Genomic DNA, 17,716 nt, shown 5'->3' with positions numbered 1-17,716 from the left:
AGGCTGTCCAGATACTGTTTTCAGTTCTTAGTCCTTCCCCACCCATTCAATGCACCCAATGCAGATTTATTTTCTTGTTCCAATAAAACCTTAGAAGAGGACCAAGGAAGCGGCGCGACCAAGACAACCTTCAGGTGACTTGAGTGAATGAAGCTGTGAGACGGGAGGTTAAGGTTTTCCCTGGAAAGGAAGGAATCAAACGTCTCCTCGCTAAGCCCCTTGGGAGAGCCTGGGACATTCCTGACAGCGGAGACCACACTTCGTTCCTCTTTGCTCCACACTCCCAGTACAAATAGCTCATTGCCTTAAGGAGAGAGCCAGGCCGTATATTGCCTTCACAGGGATTGTTCGGAAGAGGAGACCAGGTTCCAGCGAGCCCTCTGCCTAAGAAAATTCCCAAGAGCCCCTTTTGTCCTTTTAATACCCCAGCACCTAAATAAAAGGCTCAGTCTGTGCAACTGAAGCGCATAAAAATGACCGGATAGATTTTCACCGATTTGAAAGGCATGTTGGGGATGGTTTGCCTGAAAATAGAACTCCAGGGAGACCTAAAAGAGAGGTGTCAAGGAGTTAGGTCATTGTCTTCAAAGCAGCCCTACGTGACAAAGTGAGCCCTGTGTGGCTTGCCCACGGGGAGACAGATGCCCTACATGTCAAGATGCCATGGGCAGAGATAACGAACTGGTTTCAAATTCAAACTCAAAATCAAGGACTTGAGTACGTTTCCAAAGAGTCCCTTCTGTCCCCAGGTTTGAGATCTCCAGCTGACAGCCTGGGTGGAAGACATTAGTTAGTTTGTTCTTTATTTTCATTGGAAAGCTATAGGGTTACTTATCAACAAAATGACTGTCCAGGGCAGAGATATCCAGTGGTTTCTATGTACAGGCCCATCCCTGGGGTCCACACCTCCACAGGAGCCTCACCCCAGAGGCCTCAGCTGGCTCCTTCCCAGGCCTCCAGGAACCAACCACAAAGACACAAGGAACAAAAAAACCCACCTGACCTCAGCACCTGTTTTCACCCCAAAGGGAGGTGGCAGCTGCTGGTTGGGGACCCAGGCCTACTCTCAGAGTAGTGGGTGCAGAGGCCTCTCTCCTGGGAGCCTGCCTTTCATGCACCCCCTTCCCAGGAAGGCTCTCTTGGACATTCCTGGGACAACTCTGACAGGCTCATAGGTTTCTGCTGTGGCCTTCTTTTCTTTCTAGTTGTCATCTGAACACTGGGGCACCTCAGCCTCCCATCTTGAAGGATAAGCATTTGCACTGCTGCCTTTTCTTTTGTCCCTGTTTTTGTACAAAAACAACAATTCTCTCGATCAGACCATTTTTTTGCCCAAGAAACACAAGTGGCTCAACAGGTACAGTTCTGCTGGTCGATCTGCTTCCGGCAGGGCTCCATGGTGACAGCAACACCCACCCCGCTCCGGCCAGATGTCATGTGGGTCACCTCACTCCAGGTGTCTGTGTCTGGGTCGTAACACTCCACACTGTCCAGGAACGTGTGACCATCGTAGCCTCCTGCAGGGGGGGCAGAGGAGACAGTCACCCCCTCTGAGGGGAGAGGAAAGAAAGAGGGAGAAGGAACTGCAAGAAGCCCTCCTACGGGGATCTGAGCCTGACCCCAAAGATGGGGTTAATCAGGCTTCTCCACCCAGGTCCCCGCCCCCAGGGCCTCACCGAGAACGTAGATCCTGCCCTGGTGCACAGTAATCCCCAGGGCGCTTCGCCGATGCTTCATGGGAGCTACAAAAGTCCACGTTTCTGTCTCGACGTCATAGCGCTCCACGCTGTTCAGCTGGTCCTGACCATCGTAGCCCCCCGCAGCATAGATGCAGTTGTGCAAGACACAGACTCCTAAACCGTACCATGCAAAGAGAGTGACTCCAGGGCCTGGCGCTGGGGGCCCCAGGCACCGCCTTCTTGGGGGCACCCTCCCCTCTCCCCTCTTCTGGGGCGCCCTTCAGAGAAGAGCTCAGACGGTTAGGATCTAGCTCTCCTGGGTGTGCCACAGGGTTTAAAACTGAAACAGGAAGCCTCCCCCAGGCCCTGCCGAGTTTCATTCCCCAGGGTTGGGGGGGGGGGGTCCGCCACGCTCCCTTCCTGGCAGCCCCCACCCACCTGCCCCACTTCGGATGGTGTTCATGGGTGTGATCATTCGCCACTCATCTCTCTCTGGGTAGTAACACTCGGCTGAGTTGAGGCGGTTTGTTCCATCGAAGCCCCCGACGGCATAGAGCAAACGGTTGAGGACAGCCACCCCTACCCCGATCCTTCGAGTCAGCATTGGGGCCACCAAGTGCCATTCATCCCGCTCTGGCTCATACCTGCAAGGGCATAGTAACAATGACAATGGCGATCATAGCTGCCCTGTATGGAACACGATGCCCCGACATGCCGCCTGTTCTTTATGCACTTGAACTCTTTACTCCTCGTAGCGTGTCTCTGAGGAAACAGGTTCACAGCCATCATCTGCTCAAGGTTACCTGCACGTCTGCTGGACGCTGAGGGTGGATCCACCATACACCACTGCCAGGCCCCATGCTGCGTGTTGTTAGCGCCCCCAAAACCCTCTTAGCCTGTTGGACAGGTGGTCCTCATTATCATCTCCCACTTCCCCATCACCTTCAGATGACAAGACAGAAGCACAGAGGGATGAAATGGCATGTCCCGGGTCACCGTGGAGGTGGGGCTGGGGGTCTGACCCAGGCTTCTAGGACACCAGAATCCTAATTCTAACAACTAGGCTACCACCCAGGATGGATTCTGTCAAAGTGTGCTGTTTGTTTAAAATTCCCATTCCCTAGCCCCGCTCCAAACCCACTGATGCCAGATCTCTAGCAGTGGACTAGGAAGTTTGTTTTAACAAGTTCTCCAGCTGAGAACTGTATCCTGGATCATGCTTCTAGAAGAGGAGAAGGCGAAGGACTGACTGTGCAAAAGTTGAAAGTCAAAACTGCTCAGCCTCTTAACACAGGGTCACCATGCAGTTGTGCAGGTTGTGCACTGCACAAGGAGTCACCTTCCACATAGAAGACCTCATATATCCGTTTATTACGGCAGTTTGGGGGCAGATGGCAGTAAGGTGTCATGCTGTAATAAAATTGGCAATTTACAACATCTTCAAACTGACAGAACTCCTTCCAAATCTGCAGGAGTTGTATGGGTTTGTGACAGCCCTGTAAGCAATTCCCAGGCCCAGACACATCATCCAACGTCACTGACCACAAATCTCCCATGGATTTAGCCTCACCTGAGGCTTCCACTACCTGAAGGCAGAGTGCAGAGACAGGTACCTAACAATAGGGGGAATCCCCAAATCCCAGTGGGTTAGTACCTGTTAGCAATGGGAACCTCAGAGCTCACCCCTCTGGGCCCTGCCACTCACCTCTCCACACTGTTGTGGTGGATGCAGCCATGGGAGCCACCAACGGCATAGATATGGCCATCGATGACCCCAACCCCGATCCGATTGCGCGGTACACTCATGGGGGCACAGGGTGACCACTGGTTGGTCATGGGGTTATAGCAGTCCAGGGCATTGGAGTCGGTGTTGCCATCGGGCGAGTTGTTCCGGCCGCCAACAGCATATAGCAGGCCACCCACGACGCAGCCGGCCAGGCCGCTACGAGGCACCTGCAGGTCTGCCAGTCGGAGCCAGGTGCCGTCACTGGGGTTATAGGCCTCCAGGTAGCTGAGCGACTGGCGGAAGTAGCCGCCGGCAGTGTAGATGAGCCGGCCGACTTTGGGCGCCCGACAGGGCATCACCTGCGTGGGCTTATGCAAGGTGAGCTCCTGGAAGATCTTGACTAGGTAGTCCTTGCAGCGGGAGTCCGACTGCAAGATCTCACACTTCTGCAGCTGCATCTGCAGGAAGTGGGGTGTGAGCGAGTGGCAGCGCACAGCACGGAGCAGCGCCTGCACGTAGAAGCGCCGCTGCTCGCAGTCATACTTGACCCAGTTGATGCAGGCGTGGAAGACCTCGGACTCGCAGCGCACGTTCAGATCGTCTCGGCTGATGAGCGTCACCAGCTGGCAATGGGACAGGTTGAAGAACTCCTCTTGCTTGGCCACCTGCGGAGGGCATTACTGTGACAGGCTGACTCCCCATGACAGCAGTATGACTGCGGACAGGTCACTCCACCTGCCTCTCACAACCTCAGTCTCTTATTTTGTAAAACGGGGATTCAAACAGTGTGAACCTCATAGCTTGGGACGATTAGAGTTAATACTCCACGCGAGGCATATACTACCTAAGTACTCAGGCAAATGGGCAAAGACACAATGTACTTTGTACCTTTTTGTATCATTTTGTGCTTGAACTACAAGATTGTTACCTTTTTTTTTTAATTTTTAGAAGATTTTATTTATTTATTTGACAGACAGAGATCACAAGTAGGCAGAGAGTCAAGCAGGAGTGGGGGAGAAGCAGGTCCCCTGCTGAGGAGAAAGCCCACTGGATCCCAGGACCCTGAGATCATGACCCCAGCCGAAGGCAGAGGCTTAACACACTGAGCCACCCAGGTGCCCCAATTGTTACTTTTTAAACGAAATTACTTTTTCAAAAGGGCAGATTGACTAAAAAGGAAAAAATAATAGCCACAGAATATCCTAGAAAAAAGTGTAGGCTCTAAAGAAAGAAGGCTGAGCTGCAACTTGGCCCCCTGTTTCTAACTAGGTGATCTTGGGCAATGCTCTGTGCCTTGGTTTTCCTCCTCTATTAGCAGCTACCTCACAGCTGGGCTACTCCTAGGGCATACAGGGCCCCAGGCAAATATTTCCGGTCAGGCACCAGTCTATATAAATAATTTCAGTCGCCCCTCATCAGCAGGTCACCAACACTCTGGTACCCCAAGCCCACGCAATCCCTTTAAAGAAACACCGCACAGGCCTGCGGGAAAGCCCAGCTCACAGACCACCTTTCTGGAAGCCAGAGGCCCTAGGACTACTGCCAGCCTCCTCAGGGCACCTGGTCAACCCCACACGTGGGGTAGGGGGAAGGAGAACATCAGCCCTTAAGGAGAGAAACAGAAACCAGGACAGTATCTACCTCAGCTGATCCCAGCCACTGGGGGAGGACTTTGAAAACTTCCAGGAGGGCCCTCTAAAGCATGGGACTCCCTAAGGCACGGGGCCTGGGGTACAGCCCTGTTGGGCCACAGCGAAGGGTGGTGCTTCCTCATAGGATAGTGGGGAAAATCCCATGATTTAAAGAATGGAAATCACTCAGAACAGGGGTAGGCCCACAGCAAGTGGGCACTTGCTCAAAAACACTTATTATTATTGTCATCCCCAAGGGCACAACCTCTAGTGCCCGCCACCCACGAATCTGGGCTCATCATTGCGATTTTACAAGGAATCGCTGATTTTCTGCTCACAACTTCCTCCACTTAAAAACGAAAATGAAACCAACAACAGTGTAAGGACAACACTGCGTGGACCAGAGGAAACATGCCTAAGGGTCACATGTGAGGTAGGCAGCATGTCATGGGTGTTCAGTGAGTATCTGCAAACTGTGTGAAGCACTGGGCCCTCCTTTAGCACACCCCAGGGTTAAGCAGTTGTCAGCATTCGCTGCACCCTGTCCCTACTCTTGTTTCCAGAGAAGTCGGGGAGCCCAGAGATAGACCCAGAAAGTTCTCACTTTCCTCAGCTGTTTCCCAGAGTCACCCCGATATACAGACTAGGACCTCAGAACCCAATTTTTCTCCAGCAACCTAACCTAACTCTTGACATGTCAAGGGAAGACAGGGATGTCTGTCCATCTGTCCCTGGTCCTTCTGATGCCACCCCCAAGCCCAGGCCCAAAGTCTCCTCCAGCCACTCACCTCTCCGAAGTGCATATAGATGTATTCGCGGGCGCGCTGGTGCAGCTCGGCACAGCCGATCTGTTCAGCGAAGTTGGCAATGCCAATGGCGTTGCTGGGGTCCAGCTGCTGCACGAGGAAGTCGCTGCAGGCGCGGACGACGCTGTCGATCTGGTACATGACGGCACCGTTCATCACGTGGAGCACGCACTTCTCACCCATGGAGATGGAGGCCGTGTAGGCAAACTCAATGAGGCGCTCCATGACCTTGGGGTGGATGCCCTCAATGGACACCACCTCCATGCCCTGCTCCCGTAGCCCATTGGTGAACATGGCCTTGAAGACGGGGCTAGATGAGGCCAGCACCACCTTGTGAGCCATGAACTGGGCGGCTGGCGCGTCCTCGTATTTGACCTGCAGTGTGACATCACACAGCTGCTGGCTGAGCCGCAGCTCGTTCATAATGCCGAAGGCCTGCTTGGTGTGGTCCTCCAGCGTGTAGCTGAAGGTGCGGTTGCCGTGCTGGGAGGGCGTCACCTCGGCTTTGCACTCGGTGGAGGCGTACATCACCGTGTCCCCTGCCCCCTCAGGGCGCTGTGACCTCAGGGGAAGGAATCGGGTGCGGGCCCCAGCCCCGCTAGGCCTGGGTTCCGGCTGCATGGGGTTCCAGGTGACAAGGGACAACACCACCACTGGCACTCAGAGGCCTGGAGGAGGGAGAGCACAGGGCTGGGGGCAGGGCCTGGGGGTCAGGCCTCCTTTTTTTAAGATAAAGCGACTCCTAGACCAGTTTTCCTTCCCAAGCCCAGATGAAGCAATGTCCATTTGTGCTCATTAACTACCACATGGCCTCAGAGCCCAAGAGTCCATCCTAAAACACAGGTCAGACGATGTCTCCCCTCCCCCCCACCGCCGCTCAGAATCCCCCCCACAACTCCCTATGGCATGAAGAGTAAAACGAAACTCTTGCAGTGTCCTACCCTATATACAATCAGCCTCTGTCCGCCTCTTTCCTTTGCTCACTCTGTTCCACCTACCAGCTCTATCCCTTCCCAACAGAGCATTATCTAGCTCATTCACAGTATCTACTGTGTGCCAGGCACTGTTCTAGGCACTGGAGACATAGCAGAGGAGAAAGGCAGACATAAACTGTGCCGCCCTGGAGATGTCACCTGGGGAGGGATGGGCCATAAGTAAAATAAGCAAGACTTGAGGAGAAGTTGGGGTTGTGAAAAAAAAGGACAACAGCATTGTGACAGAGTGCCTTGGGGCAGTTAGTTTAAATCGGGTAGTCCAGGGCTGTGTTAGAGCTGAGACAAGAAGGATGTACATGTGAAAGGGGTTTTCCAGGCAGAGGGAATGGCAAGTTCAAAGGCTCAGAGGCAGAATGAGAGAGACCATCTGGAGAGTCAGAGAGAAGTTTAAGGAGCGATACATAGGTTTCCATGAAACCTGTGGAGTTTGGAGGGCCAGGGCAGGAGCTGTGTTTTGAAAGATCCGCTTTGAGAAGATGGGGATTTGCAAGAGGCCCTCCAGGTTCTCCACTGATCTTTCCCGGACTCACAGCAGAGTCATCTCCTCTCTATTTCATTTCCACCACAGCACTTGTCAGAAACCATACTGACCTCCACTGCTTGCTTGTTGAGGGATGGCCCATGTCTCTGGCCCTCAGCGGCAGGGCTTCTGAAGGCAGGGAGCCCTGTGTAGGTCAAGGCTGTGCCCACCCTCCCATGTGCCTCCCCCACGTCCTGCCTGGGGCCTGGCACTGCTCAGGGGTCAGTAAGCGAGCGGCTGGCTGGCTGCCCACTTCACTGTGCCTGCCACAGCACCCTCCTCCGCCGGGCCCAGGGCGCCGCTTGGCCGCCTCTCCCCGGCCGAGGCCCCTGTCCTGCCTCTTGATCTCTGGCCAGTCGGTCAACGGTGCCCCTAGGACACCGGGCACTTCTCCCCCACGAAGCGATCAGTGGGAGACTGCGCATGTCCTGCCGGAGCCGCCACCAAGGCCTGGAGAAGGGAGGAAGTGACCCCTGCCGTGCGGCCTTTTCACTGCCAACCCCAAGGCGCAGACCAACTCCCCAGCGCGCCGGACTCCCGGGCCCTCGGTCCGAGGGGCACTCCCTGGGCCTCTCGCCCCGCGTGCGTAGCTCCCGGGCCACCCCTCGGGTCGCGCCGTCCAACAAAAGCCGAGGACTCAGAGCCGCGCCCTCCTGGCCCTCCGCGAGGCCGCGGGAACCCCATGGCCACCGGACCCGCGGCGCCCCGTTCCCCGACCCCCGGGGCACTCCCGGCCCGCCGTTCGCACAGCCCGGGCGCAGGCCGCCTCACTCACCCCGCCATGGCCGCGCGCGAGCTCCGCCTCCGTCGCCCAGGCCCGGGCGCCTCCATCGCTGCGCCGGGGGGAGGCGTGGAGCGCGCGCAGGTCACCATGACTAAGCAGAGCCGGGCGCCGGCCGTGTCAGAATAAAAGTCCCCGCGGCCCCCGGCCTCCCGCGGCTGGGAGGGCAGAGGGGCCGCTCCCCCCGCCCCCGCCGCCAGTCACCAAGCTGCGCTGCCCCCGCGCGGCGACCACTCCGGCTGTCATTGCGGCGCGGCGCACCGCAGTCGCGTGGTCCGAGCCGCCGGGAATCAGACCCTCGGGTTCGAGGCCCGGTGCGCCCCTGCCTGCACTGGAGATCGGTGGACAGCCCTAGCGGCCGGCGAGCTCACCTCGGCCGCCGCGTAGCCTTCTAGCTCTTGCCGCGGGGTGGGGATGCCCGGGGCACCAAGGCGGCTCCGGGCACAGTGGTGCCACCCGCGCGCAGAGCTTCCGGGAAACCCGAGGGTCCGCGTCCCGGCCGGGAGCGGCTCCCGCTTAACTTTCGCTATGGCGCGTCAGCCGTCGGGGGACCTTGGCCCTGGGGCGGCGAGGCCTGCGGGGTCTTGGACGTCGGGGGCGGGGGGGGGGCGGCCTCCGATCGGCGGGGAAGGAGGCGGGGAGAGGGCGGAGAGGCGCGGTGGGGAAGGAGCCGCGATTCCCCGCCCTTCCCGCAGGTGCCCGGCACCCCTGGGCAAAGAGTGGGCGAGGGCGCAAGGCCGCGGGTTGGGTTGGAGTGGGGGGGGGGGCGGTCCGGTCTGTCCCCACTTCGCACTGTCCCTTCCACCGGCTCGATTTCGTCATCTCAGCGCATGACTCCTCTCTCCGACCCGCTTTCCTCCCCCCTCCCCCGCCTTTTAAAAAAGATTTTATTTATCTCTGTCAGAGAGAGCAGAAGCAGGGGGAGCGGCAGGCAGAGGGAGAAGCAGGCTCCCCGCTGAGCAAGGATTTCCCAATGCCAGACTCCATCCCAGGACCCTGAGACCGTGACCTGAGCCCAGCGCAGATGCTTAACGGACTCAGCTACCCAGGCGTTCCCGCTCTTCTCCCTTTAACCCCACACAGTTCAGGCCTCACGGTCCAATGGTCGCAGGATTCCTGCTTGGCTTTTCCTAGTCTTAATTTTTTAGTTCTCTCCAATCTAGAGGCGCATGAAGCTCGCCTACCGGGGTCTGAAGCCCGGCTCTCCCATTCTCTAGCTCTGTAGGGACAGGTCTCTAATTCGACCTGTCTGTGCTTCAGTTTGTTCCCTGTGAAGTGGTAATAATCCTAGCCCCTACCGGCTTGGGGATCCAGAGGACATAGGAACAATAGTTATTTTTCAGTGTAAGAGATAACTGATTTGCCATTTATACTGATTTTATAAAGTTAGTTTTAAAATGTACTTATTTTTTTTTTAAAATTTATTTATTTGAGAGTGAGAAAGAGCATGAGTGAGGAGAAAGTCAGAGGGAGAAGCAGACTCCCCATGGAGCTGGGCGCCTGATGCGGGACTCGATCCCGAGATTCCGGGATTATGACCTGAGCTGAAGGCAGTATTCCAACCAACTGAGCCACCCAGGCGTCCCTAAATGTACTTATTTTTTAAAAAGCTCATCTAGGGGCGCCTGGGTGGCTCAGTGCGTTAAAGCCTCTTCCTTCCGCTCAGGTCCTGATCCCAGAGTCCTGGGATAGAGCCCCACATCGCATCCCACTCTCTCTGCTTAGCAGGGAGCCTGCTTCCTTTCCTCTCTCTCTGCTTGCCTCTCTGCCTATTTGTGATCTCTCTCTGTCAAATAAATAAAATCTTTAAATAAATAAATAAACAAACAAAAGAGCCCATCTAAGCCAAACTATGGAAGCAGCCTAAGTGTCCGTCTATAGATGAATGGGTAAAGATTTGGCATATACTTATAATATTATTCAGCTATAAAAACGAATAAAATCTTGCCATTTGCAACAACATGGATGAAGCTGGGGGTATAATGCTAAGCAAAATAAACCAGTCAGAGAAAGATGAATACCATATGATTTCACTCAAGTGTGAAAGTCAAGAAACAAAGGCTGGGGCTCCTGAGCGCCTCAGTTGGTGAAGCACCTGACTCTTGATTTCAGTTTAGGTCAAGATCTCAGGGTTGTCAGATGAGCCCCAGAATAGGCTCCATGCTGGAGGAGGAGCCTGCTTAAGATTCTTTCTCCCTTGGGGCGCCTGGGTGGCTCAGTGGGTTAAGCCTCTGCCTTTGGCTCAGGTCAAGATCTCAGGGTTCTGGAATCGAGCCCCACATCGGACTCTCTGCTCAGCGGGGATCCTGCTTTCTCCTCTCTCTCTCTGCCTGCCTCTCTGCCTACTTGTGATCTCTGTATGTCAAATAAATAAATAAAATATTTGAGAGAAAGGGGGATGGGACGCCTGGGTGGCTCAGTTGGTTAAGCAGCTGCCTTCGGCTCAGGTCATGATCTCAGGGTCATGGGATCGAGTCCCGCATTGGGCTCCTTGCTCGGCAGGGAGCCTGCTTCTCCCTTTGCCTCTGCCTGCCTCTCTGTCTGCCCGTGCTTGCTCGCTCTCTCTCCCTCTGTCTCTGACAAATAAATAAATAAAATCTTTCTCCCTCATCCTCTCCCCCTCCCTCCTCCCTATCTTAAAAAAATAAGGAAAAAAAAGAGAGAGCGACAACCCGCAGACTCTTAACTATAGAGAACAAAGTGCTGGTTACCAGAGAGGAAGTGGGTGGGGGATGGGTGGAATAGGTGAAAGGGGTTAATTAAGAGTACATTTACCATGATGAGCACTGAGTAATGTATAGAATTATTGAATCACTATATTGAACACATGAAATTAACACAACACTGTATGGTAACTACACTGGAATGAAAATAATTTATAAAAAAATTTTTAGAGCATGAGTGGGGTAAGGGGAAGGGTCAAAGGGAGAGAAAGAATTTTTTTTTTAGATTTTATTTATTTACTTGACAGAGAAACATCAAGAGAGGGAACATAAGCAGGGGGAGCAAGAGAGGGAGAAGCAGGCTCCCCATTGAGCAGGGAGCCCGATGCCAGGCTCATTCCGAGGACACTGGGATCGTGACCTGAGTGGAAGGCAGAGGTTTCAACCCACTGAGCCACCCAGCCCCCAGCCCCCCCCCCCTCCCCAGGATCTTAAGCAGGCTCCATGCTCACGGAGAAGGCCAATGTGAAGCTCCATCTCATGGCCCTAAGATCATGACCTGAGTTGAAATCAAGAGTCCGAGGCTTTACCAGTTGAGCCACCGAGGAGCCCCTAATTTTTTTTTTTTTAAGATTTATTTATTTATTTATTTGACAGCGGAATCACAAGTGTGCAGAGAGGCATGCAGAGAGGCAGGCAGAGAGAGACGGGGAAGCAGGCTCCTGGTGGAGCAGAGAGCCCCGGTGGGCCTCCATCCCAGGCCCCGGAGACCATGCAGAGGCCCAACCCACTGAGCAAGCCAGGCACCCCCTAATTTTTTTTTTAAAGAAAAACTATATATCTTTGAAGAGACATAATTGAGGATACAACACTTAAAGTTCTCTAATGAAATGGCTTCACAAAAATCTTAAAAAACAAGCATCTCATAGGAATAATTCTTGCCATATGTGATATACATTCATTCCTGAAAAGCTAGATGATAAACTGACCCAAATTTCAACTGCACTTGGGAAATCTGTTTCCTAAAGATGCTCTATATTAAATCTTCTTTAAAAGAAAAAAAAAAAAAGAGTCCATCTAAATGAAAACTAGGCGAATAATCGAAGGAAATGCCAGGCTAAAAAGCTGTTGGTCTAAGAAAAGATTCTGCCAGCCTTAGGAGTGCATTTTAAAGATTCAACATCTCTACTCAGTCTAGGATTAAATCCAAGCCAGAGGGTGGAAGCGGGTGCTGTTGAGTGAAGCTGCAGTTCCAGGCTTCTCCAGAAGGGGCGCCATAGCACAGTCAGCGAACACGCAGAGCTGCCCCCAGCTCTAAGGCAACCAGCACCTTCCCAGAATGTGTTTGAAGCACTTTCATACCTTAAAATCAAACCTACAGACCCTGTGACCCAGCGATGCCACTTGCAGAGGTTTATCCAAGATACACTTGCACACGTGCAAGAGGATGTACCGCAGTACTGTGTATAAAGGCAAAGGCTTGGACTCAAACCCCACGACCCTCCATAGAATCCTGGGATTGAGTCTGCTCAGCAGGGAGCCTGCTTCCCTCTCTGTCTCTGCCTGCCTCTCTGCCTACTTGTGATCTCTCTCTCTCTGTCTGCAAATAAATAAATAAAATCTTTTTTTTAATTTTTAAAAAATGTAAAAAGTAAAAAAAAAATTTTTTTTAGTGCTATGGATCAAATTGTCAACCCCTATGCTCCCCCACAAGAAATATATGTTGAATCCCTAACCCCCAGGACGATGGTATTTGGAGATGGGTCTTTGGGGAGGAGGAGGCCATTCATGGTGGGGCCCCATGATGGGATATGAGCCCTTATAAGAAGAGACACCAGAGAGCTTCTTGATTTCTCTATGCCAAGAGAGGACACAGCAGGAAGGTCGCTATGTGCAAGCCAGGAAGACAGTCCTCACTCGCACTAGATAAGGTTGGTGTGCTCATCTTGGACTTCCAAACCCCAGAACCGTGAGAAGTAAGTCTCTGCTGTTTCAGCTGCTCAGGTAATGGTGTCTGTTATGACAGCCTGAGCCAACTAAGAGGGTAAGACAGTACAAAATCTGTGGGTGTGCAACAGTTTCCAAGATATACTAGTAAGTGAAAAAGCAAGATGCAAAGCAGTGCTAAAATTGTATATAAAAAAAGAGAGAAGTGTTTACCTGTCAGCTCGTTTATCCACAGAATAGCTCTGGAAATTTCCAAGGATTCCCCACAGCAACCACGTCCTACAAGGGGAACTGGTGCTTTTCGAATTGTGTAAACTGTGAACAAGAGACTAACTCCCTTTACCATCATCCTATCAAACAACCAAACAATGGAGTGAGCTTCAGGTTCCCTTAGATAATAAAGGAGCCTGGGGTCAGGGGCACCAGGCCCAGTGGGAAATTAGGTCTAGTCCTGGGAGCGTCCCAGTTTCAGTATGTTTGTGTTCCAGGAAATAGGTTGGTTTCCGGTGCATATGGCCCGCAGGGACTACCTGAGCGTGGCCAGTGGACACTCGGGCCCCCAGGGTGAGTCCGTGGCCCCCAAAACACACTGGGGTCTTTGCAGCTGCCTGCAGTTACACGGGTCTCCCAGCAAGTGGCGCGCGGTAGTTTGAGCCCAAAGCCCCCTGGCCCTCCCCCGGGGCCGCAATGCGGCACTGGGGTCAGGAATGCGTCTAGGGACAGCTGGTACCCAGAGCCAGCATGCCTGGAGCCTTTTATGGGCACAAACAGGCCCCTGGTATCGCCCCCAGACAAGAATGCAGACCACTCAGGGAGGGAGCATCTGCCCTTGCCATGCCCCTCTGAAGGAGCCAGACACTAGTCTAGGCCTGCGCCCCTTAGGGCCTGGGAGCCTGGCAGTCTGGGCTAGTAGCCTGGCTCCCACCACTGGGCCAGGTACTCACTGCTCATCTGTCAAGAGGAAAGCTGCCTTTCAAAGTTGCAGTAAGGGTGAAGAAAAGGTGTGTCCTGGACCTACCACTGTGGGGACGACTGGCCCTGCACAGTAAGCTGTAATTGTTCTTATTATTTTATTAGGTTTTTAATTTTTTATGATATGACACCACACTCAAAGAAATCTTGTTTCAGATAGGAACTGGCTGTCTTCCACAGTCAAATTTTAGTGTAGGGTGCCGTGTCTTTAACATTCCCTCCTCTAAACAGGATTCTTTTCTTTCTCTCATGCCTACACTCAATTCCTCAGTAATTCTGTCCACATAGCCTGAGCCCCTATCGTTGCTCCTCTGGGCCAGTGCAGGCACTTTCACCTTTTTCTAGCTTCCACCTTCCCCCTTTACAGAGATCTGTGAGCATCTCAAGCAAATCAAGTCCAACGTCTGTCTCCCACGTCACTCAGAGTAAAAGCAAAGTCCTCCACGGAGCCCACGAGGCTCTGCCCCATCATATTCCTGCCGTTGTTTCCTCCCACTACCCTCCTCCGTTGTTGCTCCAGCCGCAAGGAGATCTTCGCTTTTTTGAGAAGGCACAGGCATGTTCTGGCCTCAGGACCTTTGCACTGCCGTTCCCTCACCCTGCAACGCTCTCCTTTCAAGTGTTCCCAGGGCAATGACAGCTCAGCTTACAGTATATGTCACACTTCTGCAGTGGAGCATCCCCTGACCACCATGGAAGGCATCAGCTGCAATTACCTCCATGATTTCTTCACTGTTAGTGCCTGTGTTCCCCATCAGGATGTCAATGCCACGAGGGCCGTGATTTTTGTCTGTTTCACTTACTGCTCGGAGGTTTAGCGTAAATAAAACACGTTTCCCTTTGTCTCTTCTGCCGCCACCATCTTCAGCTGCTTTTCCTAGCAATTCCTTATTTAAAAAGAAAAAGTCTGCCAAATGGCCCTTAGAGAGGGTAACGGCAGGCCAAAAGACATCAGTCGGCAGCCGGTGCGGGTACCAGGGTCCGGGCGGCTAAGGGCGCCCCAGGGCCGCCAGCGGAGACGCTCGTGTCCAGCCCGTCCCGCTGCGGGGATGAGCGCTCGGAGCGGCTGGAGCTGCCATCCAAGCCAGGGGGCAGCCAGCGGTTCAAGCCTTCCGAAGCCCCAGCGGGGCTCCCGGAGCCCTGGGAGGCGTCCTGCCCTCTGTGGCAGGGGCGGCGGCCGCAGCAGACCAGGCGCAGGAGAGCGAAGCGCAGGTCGCGGTTGGTGAGCGTGTAAATGATGGGGTTCAGGAGCGAGTTGGCCATGGCCAGGCCCAGGAAGGGGTCGGCCTGCAAGAGCACCGGGCAGGCGCGCGCGGGGCACGCCACATCGAGCAAGAGCAGCAGGAAGAGGGGGCCCCAGCACGCCACGAAGGCCAGGAGCACCACGGTGAGCGTTCGCAAGAGCGCCAGCGAGCGCGGCGTGCGGCGTGCACGGCCCGGGGCGCCCCCGGGGCGTCCCCGCAGGCGCCGCGCGTTGGCGCGCACCTGGCAGTAGATGTGCGCGTAGAGCGCGCAGATGGCGGCCAGGATGCCGAGGAAGGCGAGCACGCAGAAGAGCACGTAAGCCTTGGCGTAGAGCGGCAGGACCGTGGAGCAGGTGTCCAGGCGGCCCAGACAATTCCAGCCGAGCGCCGGCAGCAGTCCTAGCAGCAGCGACACGCCCCAGGCGGCGGCCGCCATGGCCAGCGAGCGGCCCCGACGCGCGGCGGGCGCGGGTCCTCGGCGGGCCATGGTGAGGCGGCGCTCGAGCGCGATGGCCAGGAGGCTCAGCACGGACGCGGCGAGCGCCACGAAGACGCCACCTTCACGGGCGAACCAGAGCGCGGGGGACAGGCGCAGCGTGAGGGGCCCCGACAGCAGGATGTTGGCGGCATAAGCCGCGCCCGCCAGCAGGTCGGACAGCGTCAGGCTGCCCAGGAGCAGGAACATGGGCGCGTGGAAGCGCGGGTGGCGCCCCAGCACGAACAGCACCGCCAAGTTCTCGAGCACGATGAGGGCGCACACCGCCAGGCACACGACGGCGTCGGCACGCAGCCCCGCGCCCGGCTGGTAGCGCGCGCCGCGAAGCTTGCCCGTGTAGTTGTAATGCAAGACGATGACCTCGCTCACCGGCGCCGGCCGCAGCAGCCCCGACTCCATGGGCCGCTTGCCCCGAAGGCTGCGGAGAGGTAAGGGACAGCGTGAGGCCTGGGGAGGTAGGTGGGCACGGTAGGGGGCTCGCAGTGTTGGGGAAGGTGCAGACACAAAGACACGCCAATAATATCAGGAGGGGACACAGCGACAGAGTCCCACAGGAAAGGGACACTAGTAAGTCACACATAATCGGGGATATCCAGGGGCAGATTCCATCATAAGCAGACAGGGACGCACACACGAATGCAGTGACACGGCAAGTCCTTGACAAGGACTTGTACTCACAGTCACACCCCATGGGGGAAACAAGAAAATATATTCACACAGGAGCGGAGCAACATAGCCAGAGTCACACAGGGACCCAAATTCAGCCACAGAGAGGGTCTCACCCACTCGTTTAGGCCACAATTTCACAGCCTCCACCCTCAGCTAGCGCGGGAACCCGGAACCTCACAGTCTATGTGAGAAAGTTGTCTGTCCTCCCATTTTAGAGGCAGAGCCTGAGGGCAGCAGACAGGATCCAGATGGCTTTTGCAGAGGGGTGCACGTGTCTTTACCGTGTAATAATACTTCCTGCCCAAGACTTCACCCTCTAGTCTCCTCACAGGTCTCAGTCCCAGTTTACAGACTGGAAACCGTTAACTCAAAAGTTCCTCGAATAAGAAGGGGACACGAAGGTTTTCATGTTTCAACACAAATACAGCTCCTCAGAAATGCTCAGACAGTCAAGCAAGTCCCACTTAATGGGTGAGAACATCGAGGCTGGGAAGGGGAATGGACTTATTTGCACGGGGCAGGAAAAAATGCACCCTGGCTGGCATCGGTTGCCCTCGGGGGAACCTGGCGCGAATACAGACCCAGGGAGTCACGGACTCAGCCGCGGGGAGGGAGGCATCAGATCCGTGCGGACACGGGTGACGCTCTGATGCGGACACAGAGCCAGAGGCTCACAGCCTCGGCATCTCCCCCCTCGCCTCGGAGTCCTTGGAAACAGGACTGAAGTAGCGAAACTTGCAGTGTGGCCGGGAGAAGGAGAGAGCGAGGCCAGAGGAGTCCAGGCGACCCTTTTCCTATCCCTGGCCCCGGCATCCAGCCCGTGAGTCTCCGCCTTCCCTCCCACCCCCGCCACCCGCTTCCCCTAAGGCTTCCGGGGAGATACAAACAGGGGAACCGGGGGAGCGGTCAGGGCAATCCCCTGAGGGCCGGACTGAGCCCCGCGCCCCTGGAGACCGAGCGCAGTACACTCACCCCGCGCCCTGGTCGTGCGCCGGCGGCAGTTGCTCTGCCCGGAGCAGAGTGAGCGGACGCGGCTCCGGGGGCGGGACCGGAGCTGGCAGGCGAGGGGGAGGGCCCACGACGCGGACCTCTGGCGGTCGCCAGCAGTGGCCCCCTCCCCTTGGGGCCCGCCCGGGCACCCAGCCCATGGCTGCCAGCCTGTGCCACCCGCCGCGGCACCGGAGCGCGCCCCGTCGGCGACTGGCACCGGCGAGCCCTTGGCTCCCCCCTCCGGGCCTGAACTGCTCCCAGGGACCGCTCCGTCGCGGTGGGAGGACCCGGGGAATCGGGAAGGGGAGGTTCTCAGCAGGGGCGGTCGTAGCCTGAGCCTCGTCCTGCCCCCCAGCAGAGGGGTCCCGTCTGTGCTATGGGGCCTGGACACTGGTCCCTGCCTACTTCCCGCCTACCTTGCAGCTGAGACTCCGGGATGCACCCCGAGAACGCCCCGTCACGCCCCGTCGGCGACGGACCCCAGGCGCGCAGGTTAGGAGGGGTCTTCAGCAAGGCGACAATAGCCTCAGTCCCTGGACCCCAGCAGTCACCTTCGGGTGGCTCCGGGCACTGGGCCTTCTCCATCCCTCAGCCCCG

At 55.7% G+C, this 17,716-nt stretch overlaps 2 protein-coding genes across 4 annotated transcripts; both read right to left on the bottom strand.

The window, feature by feature from the left end:
- Positions 1-777: 777 nt before the first annotated feature.
- KEAP1 (kelch like ECH associated protein 1) lies at positions 778-8,955 on the bottom strand. 3 transcript variants are annotated; one of them, XM_082731503.1, is made up of 6 exons: positions 8,510-8,955; positions 5,825-6,510; positions 3,385-4,070; positions 2,118-2,323; positions 1,677-1,853; positions 778-1,517 (listed from the first exon to the last, which is right to left on the bottom strand). In XM_082731503.1, exons 2-6 carry the CDS (start codon positions 6,461-6,463, stop codon positions 1,351-1,353), a joined length of 1,875 nt encoding a protein of 624 aa, XP_082587629.1. In that variant the 5' UTR covers positions 6,464-6,510; positions 8,510-8,955; the 3' UTR covers positions 778-1,350. The 3 variants fall into 3 exon arrangements, with proteins under 3 accessions (XP_082587629.1, XP_082587627.1, XP_082587628.1); XM_082731501.1 differs by having other exon boundaries at positions 8,133-8,762; XM_082731502.1 differs by lacking the exon at positions 8,510-8,955 and adding an exon at positions 8,133-8,238 and having other exon boundaries at positions 5,825-6,532.
- Positions 8,956-13,804: 4,849 nt separating this feature from the next.
- S1PR5 (sphingosine-1-phosphate receptor 5) lies at positions 13,805-17,467 on the bottom strand. The gene is made up of 2 exons (XM_082731595.1): positions 17,102-17,467; positions 13,805-15,878 (listed from the first exon to the last, which is right to left on the bottom strand). Exons 1-2 carry the CDS (start codon positions 17,275-17,277, stop codon positions 14,672-14,674), a joined length of 1,383 nt encoding a protein of 460 aa, XP_082587721.1. The 5' UTR covers positions 17,278-17,467; the 3' UTR covers positions 13,805-14,671.
- Positions 17,468-17,716: the final 249 nt, after the last annotated feature.

Source organism: Mustela nivalis (assembly GCF_964662115.1).
Source record: "Mustela nivalis genome assembly, chromosome: 1".
Lineage (NCBI taxonomy): Eukaryota > Metazoa > Chordata > Mammalia > Carnivora > Mustelidae > Mustela > Mustela nivalis.
This window is presented reverse-complemented; position numbering and strand designations above follow the sequence as displayed.

Bases quoted from the DNA above. Each gene is read 5' to 3' on its own strand.
- KEAP1 (XM_082731503.1), bottom strand. From the start codon at position 6,463: ATGCAGCCGGAACCCAGGCCTAGCGGGGCTGGGGCCCGCACCCGATTC. The intron at 4,071-5,824 runs GTGAGTGGCTGG...TGCCCTCCGCAG, and splicing joins TCTATATGCACTTCGGAGAG to GTGGCCAAGCAAGAGGAGTT. The intron at 1,518-1,676 runs GTGAGGCCCTGG...CCCCCCCTGCAG, and splicing joins GGGCAGGATCTACGTTCTCG to GAGGCTACGATGGTCACACG.
- S1PR5 (XM_082731595.1), bottom strand. From the start codon at position 17,277: ATGGGCTGGGTGCCCGGGCGGGCCCCAAGGGGAGGGGGCCACTGCTGG. The intron at 15,879-17,101 runs GTGAGTGTACTG...ACCTCTCCGCAG, and splicing joins GCGCACGACCAGGGCGCGGG to CCTTCGGGGCAAGCGGCCCA.